The sequence below is a fragment of the Oratosquilla oratoria genome, chromosome 29 (assembly GCF_046742065.1).
Source record: "Oratosquilla oratoria isolate Oo_2021 chromosome 29, ASM4674206v1, whole genome shotgun sequence".
Classification (NCBI taxonomy): Eukaryota; Metazoa; Arthropoda; class Malacostraca; order Stomatopoda; family Squillidae; genus Oratosquilla; species Oratosquilla oratoria.
Genome location: NC_134805.1, coordinates 52,860,062 through 52,884,701, shown reverse-complemented (window position 1 = coordinate 52,884,701; position 24,640 = coordinate 52,860,062). Strand labels below are relative to the sequence as shown.

Below are 24,640 nucleotides of genomic sequence, written 5' to 3'. Positions count from 1 at the left end.
AAAATGAGACAATTTAAGATTAGAATTGACTGTTGGGAATGTGAAGATGTCCTACGACCATGGCTCTTATCCTATATGCTATATCACGGAAAATAAACTAGGTAAATACAGGTCTTCCAAGCTCCTCAATTCAGTGGCCACGTCTCAGGCGGGGAAAAAATCAGAGATGGTGATAACTCTTTACCATTGATGCTACTTCTGAGCTGAATAAAATACAATGCATTGTTAGATTACTGAGTACATATACGATGGTGTAAGATGATTGTGCAAGAACTCAGAATGCATCATAAAGTTTCATGGTCTTTTGTACTGGATTATACTTTTAGTTTTATTTTGTCTGCTGCCAGGTTAGTCTATTCATATCCACAGCAACCTCATCAGTAGCAATGTCGTAGCGTGTCTCAACTTATCTCTTCCAAACCAGGTTAGTATTTTTCATAGTTCTTTCAAAAATAAATTGACATTTCCCAAAGGGATTTCTCATTGTCTTGTCTAACTATTCGTGAATGGGTGAGGAGGGAGGGCCACCATGTAATGAAATAGTGGGGGATAAAACAGCTTTGACTGTTGGGTTTTGCTGTGGAAGTGTTGTCTCACTAAATTGCTTCTGTCTCAGGCAATGGGTAGAGACAGGGATGGCTTTTCATTCACAGGGAGCTAAGCTAAAAGGGAAAACAAATGGGTGTTGGATGGGTGTAGGATGGGTGAAGGCCAGGTAGTTCCTTTAGTTGGCATCCTCCCTTATAAGGGGGAAGAGATCTTTTGGCATATAGCCAAAACTTTCAACGTATTTTACCTTTGTAGCATTTCCTCAGTAGGAGAGGGGCTGAAATATCTGCTCCATCTTGTTTTTTATCACCATCCAGGAACACTAGTCAGCTGAATAAAATATTTTATTCAGGTTTGGGTGGCCTGGCATCAAGGGATCTGGTGGAGAGCCGTGTGCTGGAGGAACTTCAGTCTCGCCATGACTCGCGCAACATTGAGGAACGTGTTTGGGAGCACCTGCATTATGTAAATTGCACAGGGCACCGCCACGTGGTGCCTTTTATCAGGATTCAGACAAGTTCCACATGGACACCTACCGCAGGTAAGCTTAAGGGCCACATACCATAAAATCCTTAGTAGTTGAAGTAACATTTAAGGTTACTTTTTTTCTAAACCCTAAAAGTAATAAAGAGATTGATAAAATAATGAGCAAATTTTTAGTCTTATTCAACACGTTACATGACTATCATACCTGTAACAAAGAACCAAAGCATAATAGAACCAAGGGAAAAATCCTAACAGTTGATAACAAATGCTACACAAGGCAAGGCAGATATATATACTCCTCATAACATACAGCATAAGCATCTGTCTATCTTTCTATATACCATGAGAAAGATAGACAGATACTTATGATGTAAGCGAGCTAGCCAGGTAAGTCATACACCCACCCCCAACCATTCTACTCCTATCTACCACCCATTTGTTTCCTTCTCATCTAAACTCTTCGTGGATGGATGGAGTTACCCCTGTCTCCTCCTCGGTGCCTGGGTCAGAAGCAATGCAGCAAGACAGGGTTCATCAACAACAGAACCATCCTTTTCACTTACATGGCAACCTTCCTTCCTTGTCCTTTCATATGAAAATTAAAGAAGACAAGGAGAAATTCCTTCTGGCTGCATTAAATTATCATCTATACACAGTCATTCTCCCCTCACACCTATGCCCTGCATTTTCCTTCCGCGCTCAACAGACATTCACCCTTTACACAAATCTTCTTTCACCCTATCCATACATCTTACTTTCAATCTTTCCGTCAAGTTCACTCTATCTACCTCTGTAATCCAAACTCTTTTTTGGTAATCTTTCTTCACTCATTCTTTCCAAGTGCCCAAACTATCCCAATAACATTTCTTCGGTTTTATCTGCCAGCTCTCTTTCCACCATGGCTCTCATCTTTACCACCTCATTTCTCACTATTCTCATAACCCCCACCATACTCCTCAGACATTTCATCTAAAGCACATTTAAACTTTTCATTTCCAAATTACAAGTCTCCGCCCCATACAGTATCAGACACAATCACCCCTTCATATAATATGTTCTTTGCATCCATTTCTAGATTTCTCATGATATTTTTCATCCACCCAAGACATTTTACTTGCTTCCCTCACTCTACAGATTACCTTCACCCCCACTCTTCCATTCTCTGCTGCATGTGATCCTAAAAATTAAAACAATCTACTTCCTCTAATCTCTCTCTTCTAAGATTTATTTTCAACTTACTGCCATCCTCTCCGCTTGTATTTCTCATCACCATACTTTTACACACATTTACCTTCAACTTCCTCCCATCACATACTTTCCCAAACTCTGTCACTAACTACCTTAGACCCTCCTCTGACCCCACTACAATAACAATATCATCAGGAAGCAACAACTGTCTCACCTATCTCTTCCTTCCATTCTGTCTCCACTCTTCTGCCCATCACCCTAGCATTTACCTCGTATGTTACATCATTCATGTACACATTGAACAGCCATGGTAACAAAACACAGTCCTGATGCAACCCCACTTTTACCTCAAGCCACATGCTTTCACCTTTCCCAATCATAACTCAAGCTCAGGTAAAATCTTTGGACTGCCCTCAACAACTTTACCCCAATCACAAATATCTGCAATACCTCCCACAATGCTTTCTTGTCTACCCTGCCATAAGCCTTCTCCAAATCCATAAAGGCCCCCAAAAATTCCTTACCTTTTGCCAGAAACTTTTCGCATATCTGCCTTACCACAAAAATTTGATCCAAACACCCTCCACCTATCCTAAAATCACTGTTTATCACCAATTATTTCCTTTGTTTCTCCTGTATTGTCTCTCTCTCTCTCTCTCAAAAAAAAAAAAAAAAAAAAAAATAATAATAATAATAATAATAATAATAATAATAAAAAAATAAAAAAATAAAAAATCCCACATTGCTTTCCAACTATGCTTCACAGATTGATGCCTCTAACACTACTACATTCTTATTTCACCTCTTTTCCTCTGTAAAGCAGAACTATACATGCATTTTCCGGTCCTCCGGTACACTCTCCTTCCTTAGACATACATTAGACAATCTTATCATCCAATCCATTGTAAATGTATCTCTTTTCTTTGTACCTTATCTTTCCTTATATCCCAGTCATTATTCTCTTCCTTCAGTTATTTTCTTCCTTCTCCACATTCAGAAAGTCTCTAAAATATTCTTCCTATCTTTACCTCACCGCTTTCCCTCGATTAACATCTGTCCATCTATACCTTTTCCTCTCTACCCAACTCCCTATTAACTTCCTTCCAAAATAATTTTTTATTCTTTTAAAAAAAATTCTATCATACTCCTACCTCATTCTCTATGTGGTCTCCTCTTCCCTTTCCATATCTTGCATTTTGTTTCTAGTCTCTTTTTCTTGAAACTCTCATATACTTCCCAAATCCTACCTTACAACTAATACACATATGATTGCTTCTTTTCTTCTATTACCATCTTCATCTCATCATCCCACCACTCATTACTATTCCTCCTCGTTCCACATACCATCTTTGCACACTGCATTTTTCTCCTTGAAACAAACGCATTTCTTATCTACTCCTACCTCTGTGAGAATCAACACCGTGTGAGATCGAAACCTTTATTGGTACGACGTTTCGCTTGTTACAGCTTTTTCAAGTACTGAATTCTGAATTCTGAATTCCTAGGAAAGACCACCCGCTTGCGCGGGATCGGTTTCTGTGGGAGGGGAAGAATGTCTGTAAGAAAATGAAAAGATAGTAGCGTATAAAAGAGGGCTATTGCTACCGGGCGAATTAGCGAGCTATTTGGGGCAGTTTGTGGTCGTGGCTCGGGAGAAATGGACTGGGAGCTTGGACGGCGGCGCCGACGCCGGGAGTAGGATTAGGGTCACCAACAAAAGTTTGAAAATGGTAGGAGGCGTAGTAGTAGAGAAAGGTGGAAAAACGGAAAAATCTTTAGTGGGAGGTAAACTGAAATGAGAAGATGTAGTAGAAGAGAAAGTTAGAAAGGAAGCGAATTTTAGTCGAAGAAAAAGTAAGTGTAATTTGTGCGTGTGGCATGGCTATGTTCGTGAGAGGTGTGTGTGTGTATCTTACGGGAAGTGAGTAGAGTTCACTTCCCGCGTGTAGAGCGCGTTCCTGATAAGCCACAGGTGGGGCCTGAGTAGCCTGCTTTTCCCCAGGTTGGGTTTGAAATCCTGTAGAGTTGATCCAGTGGCGGTGCAAGGGGGGGTGGGGCAGGTGGGCGGTGTAAACCCGTCTGCCGACGTCAACGAAGAGGTCGTCCGGCAGCAGCAAAGGAGATATATCTCCTCGCCACCACCGGCGAGCGTGTAGAGCGCGTTCCTGATAAGCCACAGGTGGGGCCTGAGTAGCCGGCTATTCCCCAGGTTGGGTTTGAAGGTCAGTAGAATTGATTCAGTGGCGGTGCGGGGGGGGGGGGTCAGGCGGGCGGATGTTGTATGATCTCTTTCCTTCCAACCACACCTCTGAAAACAGAGAATTACGCGATTGGAAATTGTGTGTAAAATGTCAGAAGTGTAAACTCGCTCACCAGCGTCAGCGAAGAGGCCAGCGTTAGGTTGCGGGCCGGTTAGACAGAGAGGTGTCCCAAATCTCTCCGTTGACCAGCCCGCGATCAGATTGAGGGTTCTGAGTGAGAGACGGTTTGGGCCTCTGCTAAGCCAACGAGCAAGTTGTGCGTGTGCCTCTTTTCTTCCAAGCACTAATTTGAAAACAGAGAATTACGTGACTTGGGAAATATGTATATTTGTCTTGGTGTAAACCCGCTTACCGACGTCAACGAAGAGGTCGGGCTGTGCCAGACCGGCAGCAGCTAAGGAGATATATCTCCTTGCCACCACCGGCCGGCGAAGATCCTGGGCGTTTGTCGAGTGCTGGAGTGCAGAGACCTTCCGACCTCTAGGAGCGCTGTGTTGATTCCATGAACAGGAATTTCTGGAAGCAGGGCCTTTCTCAGATATGGTTCCTGGCAACGTAGTATGGCTTCGCTATGTGGATGACATACTACGTATTTCCCCCAGACGGTTTGACATCCCCAAACTCCAAGCGGCACTGAATGAGGTTGAGCCATCCATCCAGTTCACCTTGGAGGAAGACGTCAACGATTCCCTTCCATTTTTGGATACCCTTATCATCAAACATGACAATCTTTTAAAATTTACAGTCTACAGGAAACCAACCAATAAGGACGATTTGACTCATTTCCTTTCCCACCATGACCTCAGTATTAAGAAAGGTGTAGTTATAGGTTTCTACCTCAGAGCTCTCAGAATTTGTAGCCCTGAATTCTTAGAGGACGAGTTTAGGCACATAAAAGAGGTCTTTCAGAAATTAAAATATTCAGAGTGCATCATCCACCAGTGCAAGAAAAAGGCACTCAAAATAATGGAAGGGCGGGAACCAACGAAAGATCCAGCCAGGAGGCTTATCCTTCCAGCCAGCAGCGTCACAACTACCCTCACCCGGACACTTGGGCGTTGCAACATTCAGGTGGTGGGCCAGTCCAGCAGGACTATCAAAGAGCTCTCTAGAAGGAGTGACAGTCAGGACGAGATGTGGGGAAAAAACGCTGGTGTCTACCGCATACCCTGTGCTGGATGTGATAAAGTATATATCGGCGAGACCTCCCGTGACCTGAAGACCCGGATCCGGTAGCATCGCTACGATTCCCGGAACAACATCACCACCAACGCCTGTGTTATCCACCAGAACACCAACGACCACCTGATGGATTGGGATAATGCAGAGCTTCTTTTTAGTGAACCAGACAGGGTGAGGAGGAAATGCCTGGAAGGGGCCGCCATTCAAAGCTTCAAAACCATTGAGCAGAACAGAGGCATGTTCAACATCGCCCCTCCTATCATCCATCTGTTACCTGCATTATACAAATGTATGAAATGTCCCCCTTAGTCCAATTCAACAAACTGTCCGAAATGTCCTCCTTTATTTCCACCAAGTCCCACCCGTCCCCTTCTCACCCCCCCATCCGCCCCTCCACCTACCACCCACCCCTCCCTGATAACCTCTCCCAGTTCCTTCCCCGTCGGCCTATATGTACTCAGAGTGTTTGCCATATGTCTGTACTTGAAAAAGCTGTAACAAGCGAAACGTCCTACCAATAAAGGTTTCAATCTCACACGGTGTTGATTCTCACAGTCTTGTCGGCTTTTGCCTTTGTGTTTCTACTCCTACCTCCCCTCTATCCCTTACCACCTCCCACACATGTCTCAGTATCCCCTAGTATTCCTTCTCATTCAAAACTTTTAATTTCAACACTTCTCACTCTCCACCTTTTTCCTCTTCCTCCACTTATTTTCCACTCTCAGTTTCCCTCCTACCAAAAAATTACGTGACACTCCCCCACTTTCTACACTAAAGACATGGACATCAAGACCTCTTCCTATTCTTCATTCTGATGACACTACATGGTCCATTAAGGCCTTATCAATGACCCTTCCATCCACCACCCTTTCAAAGGATTACAAAGGTGAAGCATACCGACAGGAGACCTTTTGATCCATATCTAGGTCGGATGCGAAGAAAAAAAATCATAACAATAAAATAATAAATAAAAACTATAATAATGTAAATAACAAATAAAATACATAAATAAATGCATAGGTATAGTTAAATAATAAACAAACAGGTAAATAGTAAATAGTAATTAATTGACATACAACTAATAATAAATGAAAATCAGACAGACAAAAGATAACAAAACAAAAACAAATAATGTAAGATAAATTATAATCATTACAGCATCTTGCTTAAGTATTTATCTAAATGATTCTTAAAGCTTCGAACTGAACTACATTGCACTACCTGTGCAGGAAGTTTATTCCATTCATTTACTACACGGTTGGCAAAGTTGTTTCTACCCACTTCCAAATTGAATCTATTTCCGGACAGTTTGAGACCATTGTTTATTGTCTGATTCTCATTCAATGTGAAAATTTGGTCACTTTTGATGTTGTCAATTCCCTTTAAAATCTTAAAGACCTGTATCAAGTCACCTCTGAGTCTACGCTTTTTTAGGGAAAACAGATTCATGTGTTTTAGTCGATTTTCGTATGATTTATTTTTGATATTTGGAATCAGTTTTGTGGCTCGCCGTTGTACTTTTTCCAGTCTGTCAATGTCTTTAATGAGATTCGATGACCATACGGAAACAGCATATTCCAAATGTGGACGAACTAACGATTTATATAGCTTTTTAATGAGTGATGGACTTTTGAAATCAAAAGATCGCGCAATCAGTCCCAGAATCTTATTTGCTTTTTCAGGGCTGAAATACACTGCTTGGATGATTTGAGGTCGTTACTGATAATTACGCCGAGATCTTTTTCACTATCCACTTTTGTTAATGACTTTCTAAATAACTTGTAATCGTACTTACTGTTATTTTTACCTATGTGCATTACCTTGCATTTACTTGTGTTAAATTTCATTAGCCACTTTTCAGACCATTGCTGTAATTTATCTAAATCTTCTTGAATATCTAATTGGTTTGAGTGATCATTTGCCACTCCGCACAGTTTTGTATCATCAGCAAATTTGGAAACAGTAGATTTTAGTCCAGGGTCTATATCATTTATATATACTATGAATAGAAGTGGCCCAAGAACGGAACCCTGAGGAACTCCACTTGCAACATTTTTCCATTCAGAAGTTTTTCCATTTAAAACAACTCTCTGTTTTCGACCATTCAACCAATTACTAGTCCAACTTAATAGGCTACCACTTATTCCGTGTAAAGCTAATTTAGTAAGTAGTCTTTCGTGTGGGACGGTATCAAAAGCTTTTGCAAAGTCAAGATATATTAAATCTATATGCTTTACTTTCTTTTTAAACACTGTATTTGCTATTATCATCCTCCCTTCTAAACATCTCCCATGTCAACTCCCTACCATAATTTTTAAATGGCGCCCTAAACTTCCCTACTATTCCATCAATTGATTTATCCCCAACTTAAGCATTAAGATCCCCCAACACTACTACACTAATACTCCTCCCAAAACTCTAAGCACTCATTTAAATCTATCAAAGATGCCTCCCTTTTCTCTTCACTTTTCTTACTACCAGGTCCATATGCACTTACAACCCATATCTCACATCTCAGTTTCACCTTCATCCACCTGGCACTTTCCAATCTTATTGCTTACCAACAGATCTGCTCCTTCTCTCCCTCGCCTCCTCATCATTGCCAAAGTTCTTCCCACAAATTCAAAATCCTCCTCCTTTTCAACTTATTTTCACTTAACATTAAACCATCCATATTCCATCTCTCACAAGTATACTGCCCATTTCTTCCGTATTACTCTCGTATGTGTCACAACCACACACATTTAATAACCCAAAATTTAGCGGTGTCACTAATTTCAGAGAAAACAGAGAAACAGAGAAAATACAAAAAAGGATGGGTTTTGCTCAAATGCACACTTCTATATATGTATGGTTGCATATAGTTGAATTATTTAAACTTTTTTTCTTTAAAATGTGTGATTTTCATGTAATTTGACCAAAGAGAAGTTATGTTTTAGTCTCTGCAGTATGGCCGACCACAGCTACATATACCGTAACAAATTAGCATATGGTTGCATTATTTGAACTATTTTCTTTAAAAGGTGTGATTTTCATGTAATTTGACCAAAGAGAAGTAACGTTTTTATCCTCTGCAAAATTACCGACCCCAGCTACGATTCGTGGTTACGATTCGTGGTTACCGCTAGCCTGCCATCTATGTTCCGCGAATGCAGATCATCACTGAGCGTCAGAGTTGCCAGATTGGCGTTTTCAATGCCAAATTTTGTATCTTCGGAATGTTTTTACCGTGTTTGGCAGGAAAATTTGTTGGGTGGCATTTTTGGGAATTTGGCATTTTTGGGGGGCGTTTTTAAATACCCGGTCGTGATTAGAGATCACTTTTACTTATATCAAGAATTAAATGATGATGTATATGAATGATATAAATTTATCTTGGTTATATCATGCGGGAAATGTTGCAAAGATTTTGTGCCTAGCCAAAGGATGTTTCAGCTCTTCTTTAGTAAAAATATGTAAGAACGGAGTAGCTCATCAAACATTTCTAAATCTGATGATGCTTTTGATTATATTTAGACACAATAGAAAAGTCACATGTATTTTTATTCATGTATGTCAGAGTCTAGAAGGTTGTTTAATAAACTGGTTTAATTTATTGTAGAGGGTAATAAAAAGTTTACTTAGGAACTTAAACGTATGGAGTAATACATTTTATTTTAGTTATTGGTATTTTTTCTTTCTCACATAATACGGAGTATAATATATTTTATTTTGGAAGTTCATATCTTTCTTTCCTTTTCACACACATTCTTGAAAGTAGATTTATTTCAGAGGATGGTGGTTTATTACAGTACCACTAGAATTAAATGATGGTGTACATGAGTGATATAAATTGATCTTGGTCATATCATGTGACATTGTTTTATATTGGCTAGTCAACAGTAAAAATTATTTTTATATTGTAATTGTAGTTATACACATTATTTTTAACTACTTGATCTTGGTTATATCATGTGGTATTGTTTTATATTGGCTAGTCAACCGTAAAAAATAGTTTTCATGTAATTGTAGTTATACACATTATTTTTAACTACACATGTAAAACCAAAATGCAAAAAAGAAAAAATCTTAGACAATGTAATGGTTGGCATTTTGGGGCATGTTTTAAAAACAATTTGGCAGTTTTTGGCAGCATTTTGTCAGAAGTTGGTATTTTTCCTGGTAGAAAACCTGGCAACCCTGCTAAGCGTGGTTGATGGAGTTGGCCAAAAACATAATACTTTTAGAATTTCTTGTGAGGTTCGAACATGTGGGGCATATTTGCATACTAACTTGAATAAATGTAGAGTGATTTTTTTTTTGTTAACTATTGTTGTTTATTTCTTTATAATACAAAGGTTGCTTAATATTCCATGCAATTAAATAAAAAAAATCATTAAATTTTATTTGAAATGCGCTATACAAAATTTATATTCTATGAAATATGACATTGCATACATGGTATTATGCAAAGTAGACCACTTGAAAAAAGAAACTAACGAAGCAGAGCGCTTTCGTATATCACATATTCAATACAAAAAGTACATAGTTGAATAGAAATACATATTTTGTATATACATGAAAAAGGAATACAAAAACTCCATTAAATATTGACGTCAACTTCGCCGTGTTCCATCATGCCAACCAAGAAGACCACAGAATGGACTGGGATAACGCACCAGTTATATTCAAATCCCATTGTAGCTTTCAAAGTGGTACCATCGCAAATGCCAAGATATTCCGCAAACTACGTTCCAAGAAGTCGGTGAGATGTCCCTTGGGTACTGGTGCAACTCTTGCGTAACGAACGGGTGCTTCGAGGATAAACTGTTGCTTTTTTGTATAACCATAGTAGTTTGTTGCAGGAAGCACAAAAAGGGAACAAATATTTTTGCACAATACACCAAGTACATCAACACCTATAACCTTGGGCAAGTTTGAATTTAAGATTTGTTATATTCTTGGGGGTGTTTCTCGGCGTGTTTCAAGTATCGGTTATCGCCCCCCCCCCCATAACAATCCTGGATCCGTGCCTGGGTGGTATGGATCAAACTTCACTCTATTTAGAAACACTATTGTGTTTTTAGTGTAATAGACTGCATATAGTTGAATTATTTTCTTTAAAAGGTGTAATTTCCATATAATATGATCAAAGAGAAGTTACGTTTTTATCCGCAGAGATATGATAGATTCTGAATGGAGAACATTCACGCTCGATTGCTCATCACATCAATTACGCACCGCAATTACCGAAAGTACTGCTACCCGAGACTTCCCCCTTCTTGAGAAATCTCGCCCTGGCAGGATTATGTCCCGCTCTCACGCGTTTAGGCGCACTCGGGCCTCGTGTTCGATAATTGTTGCGAGATTACAAAGGCGGAGCATGCCGACAGGCGACCTTTTGGCCCATATCTAGGTCGGATACGAGAAAAAATCATAATAGTAAAAAATAAATAAATAAAAACTATAATAATGTAGATAACAAATAGAATACATAAATAAATGCAAAGGTATAGTTAGATAATAAACAGGTTTCGTGCGTTAAGCGACTTATTTGGCACCAAAAGGATTTTTTTATGTTCATTCATCCATTCATCCATAAATAGATAAATAAAGGTAAATAAAATATAAATAAAGAATGACCAAAGTAGTTATGTTGGTGCTCAAAAAATAATAATGGCATTTTGGTGTTCTAAATTTTAAGTAAACAAAGAAACGAGTTAAGCGTAAACATGTCCAGCTTCAGAATAAACTAAATACTTTGCGAGCAGCATCGCGATGGCATATCAGATGTCAATGATTTCCTTCGTCGTGTTGGAAGAAGTCTGCGATCATGAACTAAAAGTTTCAATAAACTGTGTTTCTCATGATGATATCTGTGCTAGAACGTTGACAAATACCCGTAATTCTACTCGTCTTACATAATTGTAAACTTATTAAAGTGAATGATTATATTACATTGTATTGAAAAATGTATATCATATGTGTCTATACATAGTAAAGAATTATCTATACATAAATTTCAATCGTTCTTGAATGATTGTATTACATTGTACTGAAAATAATGCATATCATATGTGTCTATAAATAATAAAGAATTGTATAGACATGAATTTCAATCTATCTTTTTTTCTTAATATAGATATTTTAAGCTGATTATCCTATTATAACTTGAAGATGAGGACTTGTCCAGAAGACTAAATGCCTGAAGACCAGTTATTTTGCAAAGGAAGACCAATTGTCCGAAGACTAAATGTCCCGAAGACTAAATGTCCGAAGACTAAATGTCCGAAGACTAAATGTCCGAAGACTAAATGTCCGAAGACTAAATGTCCGAAGACTAAATTTTAGTCCGAAGACTAAATTTTAGTCCGAAGACTAAATTTTAGTCCGAAGACTAAATTTTAGTCCGAAGACTAAATTTTAGTCCGAAGACTAAATTTTAGTCCGAAGACTAAATTTTAGTCCGAAGACTAGATTTTAGTCCGAAGACTAGATTTTAGTCCGAAGACTAGATTTTAGTCCGAAGACTAGATTTTAGTCCGAAGACTATATTTTAGTCCGAAGACTAAATTTTAGTCCGAAGACTAAATTTTAGTCCGAAGACTAAATTTTAGTCCGAAGACTAAATTTTAGTCCGAAGACTAAATTTTAGTCCGAAGACTAAATTTTAGTCCGAAGACTAAATTTTAGTCCGAAGACTAAATTTTAGTCCGAAGACTAAATTTTAGTCCGAAGACTAAATTTTAGTCCGAAGACTAAATTTTAGTCCGAAGACTAAATTTTAGTCCGAAGACTAAATTTTAGTCCGAAGACTAAATTTTAGTCCGAAGACTAAATTTTAGTCCGAAGACTAAATTTTAGTCCGAAGACTAAATTTTAGTCCGAAGACTAAATTTTAGTCCGAAGACTAAATTTTAGTCCGAAGACTAAATGTCCGAAGACTAAATGTCCGAAGACTAAATGTCCAAAGACTAAATGTGACAATGGTTAATCAATTAATAAAGGTTTATTGTATAAATTATGTACATGGATATATACATTTATATACAATGCGGGTAACAGCACGCCAGTGGGGGAGTTATCGTGCCCTAGTGGGTGGAAGGTGAGAGCGTGGGCCCTTTCCCTCAGGTGGGCGGCGTGGGCTGTAAAAGGCAGCCACTTGTCCACGGATCCATGACAAAATACCTCCTAAACCACCCATAATACCTCCTAAACCACCCATAATACCTCCATACGGAAACAGCATATTCTATATGTGGACGAACTAACGATTTATATAGCTTGTTAAGTGATGGACTTTTGAAATGCATAGGTATAGTTAGATAATAAACAAACAGGTAGATAATAAATAATAATAAATTGAATATAACTAATAATACATGAAAATCAAACAGACAAATGATAACAAAACAAAAACAATATGTATAGTATAGAATCCCATAGAAAGTATCATTAGAGGACTTTTTCATTCAGGATTATGGTAGTATGTTAGATCAAAGGAATAATAAATTCTATATAGAAATTATTAATCAAAGGATTCAATGAAAATCAAACAATAAACTCTTTGATCTGTGCACCAATGGTGTCTGGTGATTTTTGCTCACTTGACGATTTAGGATTTTAACCTACAAAGGATTACAAAGGCGGAGCATGCCGACAGGAGACCTTTTGCTCCATATTTAGGTCGGATGCGATAAAATCTTAATTATAATAAATGAATAAATAAAAACTAATGCAAATAACATAAAATACATAAATAAATGCATAGGTATAATTAAATAATAAACAGGTTAGTAAATAATAATAGATTGACATATAATTAATAATACATGAGAATTAGACAGACAAATGATAAAACAAAAACAAATAATATAAAATAAAAGATTAAGTACAGTATCTTGCTTAGGTGTTTACCTAAATGATTTTTAAATGTCATGGACATTTTGGAAGTAGAGTATAGAATCCTATATCAGTACCTGGTCGCCATATGTAATTGTGCCGTTACGAGAGGTAACGGGGCTTTTTTATATGTCCGTGTATCCCCATGTTTACATATCTTTTTGTCGTAAGGCTCGTTTCCCCTCGGAAGAGGTTTCCAAGTTTGTTTTTCGTAATGTTTAATTTAAGTATGCTGCGAGCAGAAGCTTCGTCTGCTTAAGAATACTATCGTTGTAAGTTGTCTGCAAGCTGTGCTGCAAGACAGCATCTCATTATTTGTAAAATGTTCACTTAAAGAATTAGACTTAAGAAGGTGTGTAAGAACCGGTTACTGTGGTGTGATGTCACGTCACCTCTAGGCGCCAGTCTTGGTCCGATCTAGAAAGATGTACACACCCCACGCCTAGCCAAACCATGTAAGTCTTAAAACTCTTTGTATTTGAGGTTTAGAGTATTCTAGTGCATCCTTTGTAATACCCTCTTCTTGTGTAGCCTTTAGCCTATAGTAATTATAGTACTTTTTACAGTTTTTCATCAATTCTAACGTATTATCGAACGATGGATCAGATCTGCATTAAATACGCATCAAATATCCCCGTGATTCTATAACCTTCAGTCCCAAGTCTGTCTACGTCACGGACGCTATGATGTTGACTGTCTATTTGATCTGCGGAGTCCCAGTTGACTCCGCCACAGTAATGGCATATAGTAATTAAGCCGATTTTCAAAAATAAAATAAAATAGATAGATAGATAAATAAATAAAATAAGATAAGATACATCTGACTCCAATTACTATATGCCAAACTTCCATGTTGAATCAGCCTAACCCAAAAAGTGAAGTACCTACAGTCAAGCAGAAATTCGGGTGAAGCCCTTCTGGTAAGATTACAAAGGATTACAAAGGAGGAGCATGCCGACAGGAGACCTTTTGGTCCATATCTAGGTCGGGTGCGAAAAAATCATAATAATAATAAATTAATAAATAAAAACTATAATAATGTAAACAACAAATAAAATACATAAATAAATGCATAGGTATAGTTAAATAATAAACAAACAGGTAAGTAGTAAATGATAATAAATTAACATATAACTAATGATAAATGAAAATCAAACAGACAAATGATGACAAAACAAAAACAAATAATATAAAATAAATCATAATCATTACAGCATCTTGCTTAGGTGTTTATCTAAATGATTCTTAAAGCTTCGAACTGAACTACATTGCACTACCTGTGCAGGAAGTTTATTCCATTAATTAATTACACGGTTGGCGAAGTTTTTTTCTACCTACTTCCAAATTGAATCTATTTCCGGACAGTTTGAGACCATTGTTTATTGTCTGATTCTCATTCAATGTGAAAATTTTGTCACTTTTGATGTTGTCAATTCCCTTTAGAATTTTAAAGGCCGGTATCAAGTCACCTCTGAGTCTACCCTTTTTTAGGGAAAACAGATTTTTTAAATCAGTTTTGTGGCTCGCCGTTGTACTTTTTCCAGTCTGTCAATGCCTTTAATGAGATTCGGTGACCATACGGAAACAGTATATTCCAAGTGTGGACGAACTAACGATTTATATAGCTTGTTAATGAGTGATGGACTTTTGAAGTCAAAAGATCGCGCAATCAGTCCCAAAATGTTATTTGCTTTCTCAGAGGCTGAAATACGCTGCTTGGTTGATTTTAAATCGTTACTGATAATTACGCCGAGATCTTTTTCACTATCCACTTTTGTTAACGAATTTCCAAATAACTTGTAATCGTACTTACTGTTATTTTTACCTATGTGCATTACCTTGCATTTACTTGTGTTCATTAGCCATTTTTCAGACCATTGCTGTAATTCATCTAAATCTTCTTGAATATCTAATTGGTTTAAGTGATCATTTGCCATGCCGCACAGTTTTGTATCATCAGCAAATTTGGAAACAGTAGTCCATTGTCTATATCATTTATATATACTATGAATAAAAGTGGCCCAAGAACGGAACCCTGAGGAACTCCACTTGTAATATTTTTCCGTCTAGAAGTTTTTCCATTTAAAACAACTCTCTGTTTTCGATCATTCAACCAATTACTAGATGAAGTCCCTACACACACCTATGCAAAAACATAAAGTTCGGGTGAAACCCTTCTGTGTGCCCTTTATAATTGTAACACTGATAGTCCTTCATTGCTCTTTGTCTTGGTTATGTGAAACTATCCAAAAATAAATTGATATTCGTATAAAATAATTGATTCTTTGCTTACTTACACATAACATTTCTTTAACATTTTAGTTATTTGGATTATTTTTATTTCATCATTATATATTTTTCAGGTTTTTTTTTCCTTTCTTATTCATAGAGAATCAGAAACAATGCATGTCTGATGCTGTGTGATTCTCATATGTATGTCTGAAAGTTGATGGCAGGAAACTAAGTAATTTATCATCTTTTTGTATTGGTCACGTGACATAGTAAAACCCAACTAATATAAATTATTCATGCCTAATTTAACATTTTCATGCCTGCTGTTCAAAAGAATAATCTTTTATTATTTTTTCTTGGTTTGAGATCGTAATATGCAGCACGAATTATGATGTGCCCAGATGTCGCACCCAGTACTTTGTGACCAAATGTCGTGTCCCCAAATGTCTTGTGCCTAAATGTCCTGTGCCCAAATATCCTGTGCCCAAATGTCTGGATACCCACAGAACATCCCACGTAGAGTCGTTGTTCTTGCCTTTATAGATTGTCCGCACTCGTAAATTCGTGGCTAGGTGCTAATTCCCGCACAGTGCTACCGAAAAAGAGTTGGACTGGCAATTCCATCCCCGGTTACATGAATCGTTCGGTTCTTCACACCACCACACTTGTCAAGGACTGCAACGGCATTCGTATCAGGTTCCAGATGAGCTTCAAACTTGCCTAAGGTTATAGGTGTTGATGTGCTTGGTGTATTACGCAAAAATATTTGTTCCCTTTTTACGCTTCCTGCAACAAACTACTATGGTTATACAAAAAAGCAACAGTTTATCCTCGAAGCACCCGTTCGTTACGCAAGAGTTGCACCAGTACCCAAGGGACATCTCACCGACTTCTTGGAACGTAGTTTGCGGAATATCTTGGCATTTGCGATGGTACCACTTTGAAAGCTACAATGGGATTTGAATATAACTGGTGCGTTATCCCAGTCCATTCTGTGGTCTTCTTGGTTGGCATGATGGAACACGGCGAAGTTGACGTCAATATTTAATGGAGTTTTTGTATTCCTTTTTTATGTATATATAAAATATGTATTTCTATTCAACTATGTCCTCTTTGCATTGAATATGTAATATACGAAAGCGCTCTGCTTCGTTAGTTTCTTTTTTCAAGTGGTCTACTTTGCGTAATACAATGTACGCAATATCATATTTCATAGCTTATAAATTTTGTATAGCGTATCTTAAATAAAATTCAATGAAAATTTTGTATTTAATTGTATGCAATATTAATGTAATCTTTGCATTGTAAAGAAATAAACAACAACCGTTTTTAAAATAAAAATGTTCACTCTACCACATGTTCGAACCTCACAAGAAATTCTAAAATTATTATGTTTTTGGCCAACTTCATCAACCACGCTTAGCAGGGTTGCCAGGTTTTCTACCAGGAAAAATGCCAAATTCTGACAAAATGCTGCAAAAATGTTTTTAAAACATGCCCCAAAAATGCCAACCATTACATTTTCTAAGATTTTTTTTTGTATTTTGGTTTTACATGTGTAGTTAAAAATAATGTATATAACTGCAATTACAATATGAAAAATAGTTTTTACGGTTGACTAGCCAATATAATACAATACCACATGATATAACCAAGATCAACTAGTTAAAGATAATGTGTATAACTACAATTACAATATAAAATATTTTTCTACTGTTGACTAGCCAATGTAAAACAATGTCACATGATATGACCAAGATCAATTTATATCATTCATGTACATCATCATTTAATTCTAGCGGTACTGTAATAAACCACCATCCTCTGAAATAAATCTACTTCAAGACTGTGTGAAAAGGAAAGAAAGATATGAACTTCCAAAATAAAATATATTATACTCCGTATTATGTGAGAAAGAAAAAATACCAATAACTAAAATAAAATGTATTACTCCATACATTACGTTTAAGTTCCTAAGTAAACTTTTTGGTATCCTCTACAATAAATTAAACCAGTTTATAAAACAACCTCCTAGAGACTCAGATGTACATAAATAGAAAATACATTTGTGACTTTTCTATTGTGTCTAAATATAATCAAAAGCATCATCAGATTTAGAAATGTTTGATGCACTACTGCGTTATTACATATTTTCACTAAAGAAGAGCTGAAACATCCTTTGGCTAGGCACAAAATCTTTACATTTCCCACATAACCAAGATAAATTTATATCATTCACATACATCATCATTTAATTCTTGATACAAGTAAAAGAGTGATCTCTAATCACGCCCCCCAAAAATGCCAAATTCCCAAAAATGCCACCCAACAAAATTTCCTGCCAAACACAGTAAAAACATTCCAAAGATACAAAATTTGGCATTAAAAAACGCCAATCTGGTAACTCTGACGCTCAGTGATGATCTGCATTCGCAGAACATAGATGGCAGGCTAGCGGTAACCATGAATCGTAACCACGAATCGTAGCTGGGGTCGGTAATTTTGCAGAGGATAAAAACGTTACTTCTCTTTGATCAAATTACATGAAAATCACACCTTTTAAAGAAAATAGTTCAAATAATGCAACCATATGCTAATTTGTTACGGTATATGTAGCTGTGGTCGGTCATACTGCAGAGACTAAAACATAACTTCTCTTTGGTGAAATTACATAAAAATCCACACATTTTAAAGAAAAGAGTTTAAGTAATTCAACTATATGTAGTCTATTACACTAATAACACAACAATAAGAAACTTAAAAGTGTAGTTTGATCCATACCACCAGTAATCATAGACGGCGGGCTGGACGAGTCGTAGCCGGGGTCGGTAAAATTGCAGATGATAAAAACGTAAGTTCTCTTTGATCATATTACATGGAAATCACACACTTTAAAGAAAATAGTTCAAATAATGCAACCATACATATATAGAAGTGTGCATTTGAGCAAAACCCGTCCTTTTTTGTATTTTCTCTGTTTTCTCTGTTTCTCTGCAATTAGTGAGACCCAAATTTAGGGTTTCACTTGGAGTTCTCCCAGACTCTTATACCTTGACTTCTCATAGGATGAACATATAGAGAGCAGGACCCCTAGTCCTATCACTCCATCCCACTTAGTCGCCTTTTACAACTCGCATAGGAATCACAATGGCATTTTTTTTTACTTCTACCACAGGAGATAGAACATAAATACAGTGCATATATAACATATCAACACTTGCATGACAACAGGTAACCAGATACAGTAAACAGTACCAAAACATAAGACGAGCACAATGCAACTACTCAAAGTTACCGGTAATAAAAATAGGTAATGAAAAGATAGAATAGGTAGGGTTATTGAGAGGAGCATGGCAAAGCTGCGCACTATTACATGACTTATTCTTGCTGTACGGTCAAAAGTGTATGGAGGAGATAAAAGATCTGGAAGGCATTCAAATTGGTGGAACAAATGTAAACAACATACGCTATGCAGACGATACAGTTTACACTTGCAGATTCTGAGACAAAATTGCAAGGGTTAATAGATACTTAGATTTGTTTTAATAAATTTATTACGCTCGTGGGCGGCAAACAATAGTACATTAATTACAGTATTGTATTAGAGGACATGTCATCTATTACATACATTCTTTAAAGGGAAACATTATGTAATAACACTGGTCTACAAGGTTTTTGGTGTCCAGGAAATAAAAGTCATTCCTTAAGGAACTTGGTCTCCTGAATCCAAAAATAACCTTCATTTTGACCAATCAGGTCTAGTTTTGAAGTTACCGAATTTCCATGTAATCACAATGTGCGTACGTCCACTCTAATTTTCTTTGCCATATCGAATTCTAATTTTCTATTTTTCAAGATTTTTTGAGATGTGGTGAATTAATCGGGGTGATCTCAGGATTGAAAAGCTGAGATAGTAGGACATCAATAAATGTTTTATTATTATTTCTGTCTCTAGTGTTGGGCCGCAGGCCAAATTAACCTTCCGCATGAACTAGTTTAAAAGTCCGCACGGAGTGCTGCTTCTAAGCTTAACGAAACTAGGTGAGGCATTGAATTGGGATACCTCGTCACTTAAACTTAGAAAGCAGGAAGCTGACTGGAACCGATCTCACTGTGTGGAGAGCATTTTGTCTGGATGCTATTACATATGGACCAGAACAATTCCAATAAAGGATGCACTTCACCTGCGTTGTAGGGCAAATAACACTTACATCAAAATCTGATTTGCTGGAATAGGATACCACATTGTTAAACCCATGTTAATTATATAAGGAGAACGTGGGTAACCCATGCTGCTAAGTCACGAGAAGGATTACAGAAAATCAATTGGTTGTGTTTATAAAGGCATCATTATGATTGTTGTATGAGAACGATAGACTGGATATTCCCCTATCGGGAAAAAAGAAAGTTATTTGAAGATGCGTATATTGCGATCACTAACTGCGATCCTCTTCAGCGTGGATTTACAAAGGGTGGGATGGCTTATATATACTACCAATGTGTTAGACCATTCAACTCACTTATGAGGTGATATTGTAAACCTTGACTGTAGGCACGTGGCTGGCAGTGTGCACATTTAGCCGAAAGTGTTTTTGGGTTAGATTCCGATTGTGGTATTCACGCTGGTGTTGGCAGCCGTGGTGGTATTGACACTATGGGACCTACTTTTAAATCTTCACGAGTACTGGCAAAGGCGTTCGACCATTAGAAAGCAGGAGTTTAACCTGGTTTTCCAGTTAACTTTAAACAAGGGTACTGGGGTTATCTGTAAGTTATAACGGTAATTTTTTTTTTTTATTTAACTTATTACGCATTAGCGTCATACAGTGGGGGAGGTTTTCATAATGAATGTAGGAAGGCAACTGGTATGCACATGCTTACACACGTACACATACACTTATATACACATACAAATACATGGGTTGCAGGTAACATATACGACACTGGGTATTGTACATTCATTCAAAGGGGAATAAGACTGAGATGTCACGCAGGGCATCAGGTATTATGAGAACCCACCAAAGCGGGGGTAACGGACAAGTATTTCATCTAATCTATTTTGTGATAAGAGATGACGACAGATTGCATCTAATGGTAGTCCCTGGGGTATTAGATGTTTTACAGTGGGGCACGCTAGGCAGTAGTGCTCGATGGTGTTGGCTAGTGGAGCGTGGCATAGGCGACATTCTGTGAATACAGGCTCGCCCTCCACCCCGGCGACCTGCCACGGTGGACGGTAGCTGATGAAATTAGTATATTTTTTACTTTCTAAAGGTAGAAACCGTTTGCCAGGTTTGGCTAAATTTTTGAGAAATACGATTCTAACATCGTCAGTACAGTGAAGCCCCAGCAGAACAAAAGCGTCCACGCTTAGTCAGGAAAAAAATCTGTTTAGAAGCTCGCAGTGCTACGGTGTTGGTTTTGTTATTACTACAGTATCTGAATTTAATTGTGCAGTGCTGATGGTAGCAATGATGATACCGCGGATAGACTTGTGAGTTGTTAACGTTGGAGTGATAGTAGTTACAAGGTCAGTAGTGGAGATGTACATAACCCATTAAACTCCGATGACAAGATTCTAAAACAAAACAAAAAAATCATAAAACACCAAAATGTTTGATCAAACACCAGAAAAATATGACGTCAGTCCTCACACGAAGCGAGGACTGACGTCATACTTTTCTGGTGTTTGATCAAACATTTTGGTGTTTTATGATTTTTTGTTTTATTTGACCAAATTACAAGAATCTTGTCATCGGAGTTTAATGGGTTAAGCAACAAAAAATGAGCAAGATGTCGTCTTCCAGAAGGTTTTGCGTAAATTATCCAAAAGTGTTTTGTTACGTTTGTGGAGAATACACTTTGCCTGAAAATCGGAAAAATATCACGGACTTTGTTGAAAGAGCTTATATGGCATATTTTGGGATCAAGCTGGGAGACCAAGATAAATACTGGGCACCGCATAGTATTTGCCAATAACAATGTACAGAGCATATGCGACAGTGGACTAAAGGGACAAGTAAAAGTATGAGATTCGCTGTACCAATGGTGTGGCGGGAGCCCAAAAATCACTTAGATGACTGCTACTTTTGTGCCCTAAATTTGAAGGGTATTAACAGGAAAAACCGACAAACGCCTGTCTATCCTCATCTTGCCTCAGCTATCAGACCGGTTCCACACAGTGAAGAGCCTCCTATTCCTGTCTTCAGTGTCTTGCCTCAGATAACTTTGCCCTCAACTGAAGAAATCTCATCACCTGAAGATGACACTGGAGATGAAGACTTTTCAGGTACTTTTCTCCCAGGAGGAGCTGAATGATCCAGTTCGTGTCTTGAACCTCCCCAAAAACTCAACAGAACTGTTGGCTTCCCGACTGAAAGAAGAGAATCTTCTAGAGAATGGCATCTTTTCATAGACAGCTCTAAGCGTAGTTTAAAAAGTGTATTGTTGCACAACGGGAATTTGTATGGCTCTGTCCCACTTGCCCACTCAACAACTCTTACGGAAAAATATGAAGAAATTAAGTAAGTTTTAAAGAAGATACGGTACAATGATCAAAAATGGGTCATCTGTGTTAACTTGAAGATGGTGAACTTTCTCATGGGACAGCAATCTGGTTATACCAAATACCCATGCTTTCTTTGCATGTGGGACAGCAGAGACCGAGTAAACCACTATGTTAAGAAAGACTGGCCGCCTCGAACAGATATGGTTCCACGTAGAGCTGTGAATATATTGGAAGAACCTTTAGTTGAGCGAGATAAGATCATTTCCCCCTCATTGCACATCAAACTCGGACTGATCAAGCAGTTCGTCAAAGCTCTTGACAAAAATGGGGAGTGTTTCAAATATATCTGCTATGTATTTCCAGAACTGACGATTGAAAAACTGAAAGCAGGGATTTTTGATGGACCACAAATCCGTAAGCTCTTGAAGGACACAAACTTCATGAAAACGATGAGTGAACCTGAAGCATCAGCATGGCGCGCATTTGTTGAAGTAGTGCAAAATTTCCCTGGGAACCACAAAAGTGACAACTATAAGTATCTTGTTGCCAACTTAATATCAACTTTTGGTGAAATTGGTGCAAATATGAGCATCAAAATGCATTTTCTTTTCAGTCACCTTGATCGTTTCCCTGAAAATCTCGGAGATGTTAGCGATGAACAAGGTGAACGATTTCATCAGGACATCAAGGAGATGGAAACTCGGTACCAAGGACGTTGGGACTCTGTAATGATGGCAAACTACTGTTGGTGTTTATAAAATGAGATTCACCAGCGGCTCAACATTCACGGCACACAAAGAAACGTAAATTTATTCCTTGAATTTTGTGCCATAAAGCTTTTATTTCATTTTTCTATTTGTGCTCTTTTCTGTATAATGGCCTCGCTATTTCTTCCTATGTTTTGCTCATGTATGAATAAAATACTTTGTTAAGGAAACAGTCTTGTTTAATTCCAAAAGCCACCAAATATCAATTCTTGTATACTGTTCGAAAATATTTTATGAGGATTTTTATCATCCAACGTAACTAAAATGGAAATAAGAAGAGTCAGAAAACTAGACCTGATAGGGGAAAACTGAAGCCACTTTTTAATTTAGCAGGCAAAATCACATAAGAATTCGCTGAAATATTTCAAACACCAGGCAACAAATTTTTTGTTGTTGCCCAGTGTAATCATTCAAGATCCCCCGAAATGGGGATGGCGAGATAGTGGTACGTCTTGTTTATTGTGTTTATGTAAGTGTTACATACAATCACCATGCCTTGTCTCTGGGGAATATTGTCTATCACCATGGGTCATTGGAGATAATAATGTTCAATGGTGTTCGCGTTAGGACGGTTATACAGCCTGCATGGTGACCATTGTGGCACATCATCGATCACACATGTCGATTCCCTAGTCTGAACCGAGCAAGGTCTAAGTAAAGAGGTCTAATCGCTGGAGTAGTTCTGCGCAGCTTCTGACGTCATTTAGATGCGTCCATTTTCTCTTTGTGATACATTGAAGAAAACTGTGAAACGCCAAGGATGACAGGAACTATAATATTTTATATATTATATATATATATTATATATCATATATATTATATATTCATATATATAGACAGGAACTATAATATGTTATATATATTATATATATATATTTTATATAATATTTGTCAGAATATAAATAATTGAGTGGAGCGGTGCGAGCGAAGGCGACGTCATTTTCGAACGACGGACCAACTTCAACTGACAGCTATAGGACCCGCTAACCCCACTTTGAACAGCCAAGTGACGTTCACGGGCTCGCTGCGCCAACTCCCTCGAAATTCGGTCGGAAGTGGTTAGACCTTATATTCTTAGATCTTGGAACCGAGTACTGACAACATTGTGCCTCCGTACCATGGGCTTGCGTCGGTGATGCTTGTGGCGGTTGGGTAGGTGGTAGGGCTGGGCGGGATCCGAGTTCTTAAGTATTCGCGGATCCGAGTACTTGGCCAGGCGGATCCGCGGGATTCGGATCCGGATCCGAGTACTTCCTTCAGCACGGAGAACTGGCAGCGCGAGTCCACGGATTCGTTTGGGAGCGGGATCCGACTGACATCCTCTGTCGGATCCCAGTCGCGCGGTATTCGCCTGGCATTGGTAATCGCCACAGCTACATCTACTCGAGTCCACACCAACTAGGCGAATCCCACTCAAGCACCAAGGAATCTCTATCTGACTGCTGAATTATCTCTGACTGCTGAAGTATTTTGTCCACTATAATACGTCAGTTATGCACACAGATTTATATTTGTTACATATTTACTGCTGTACAAAAAAGTTTGCATTAGTTATATTACGGTTCAGTGATACTCTACCGAAAAAA

General features: G+C 37.9%; 1 protein-coding gene across 2 annotated transcripts in view; it reads left to right on the top strand.

Moving 5' to 3' along the window:
• The window catches only part of LOC143040773 (uncharacterized), a 241,748-nt gene that overhangs the window by 182,839 nt on the left and 34,269 nt on the right, over positions 1-24,640 (top strand). For both annotated transcript variants that reach the window (XM_076212205.1, XM_076212204.1), the window contains exon 4: positions 902-1,090. In XM_076212205.1, coding sequence (XP_076068320.1) covers positions 902-1,090 — 189 coding nt within the window. The remainder of the gene's footprint in view (positions 1-901; positions 1,091-24,640) is intronic.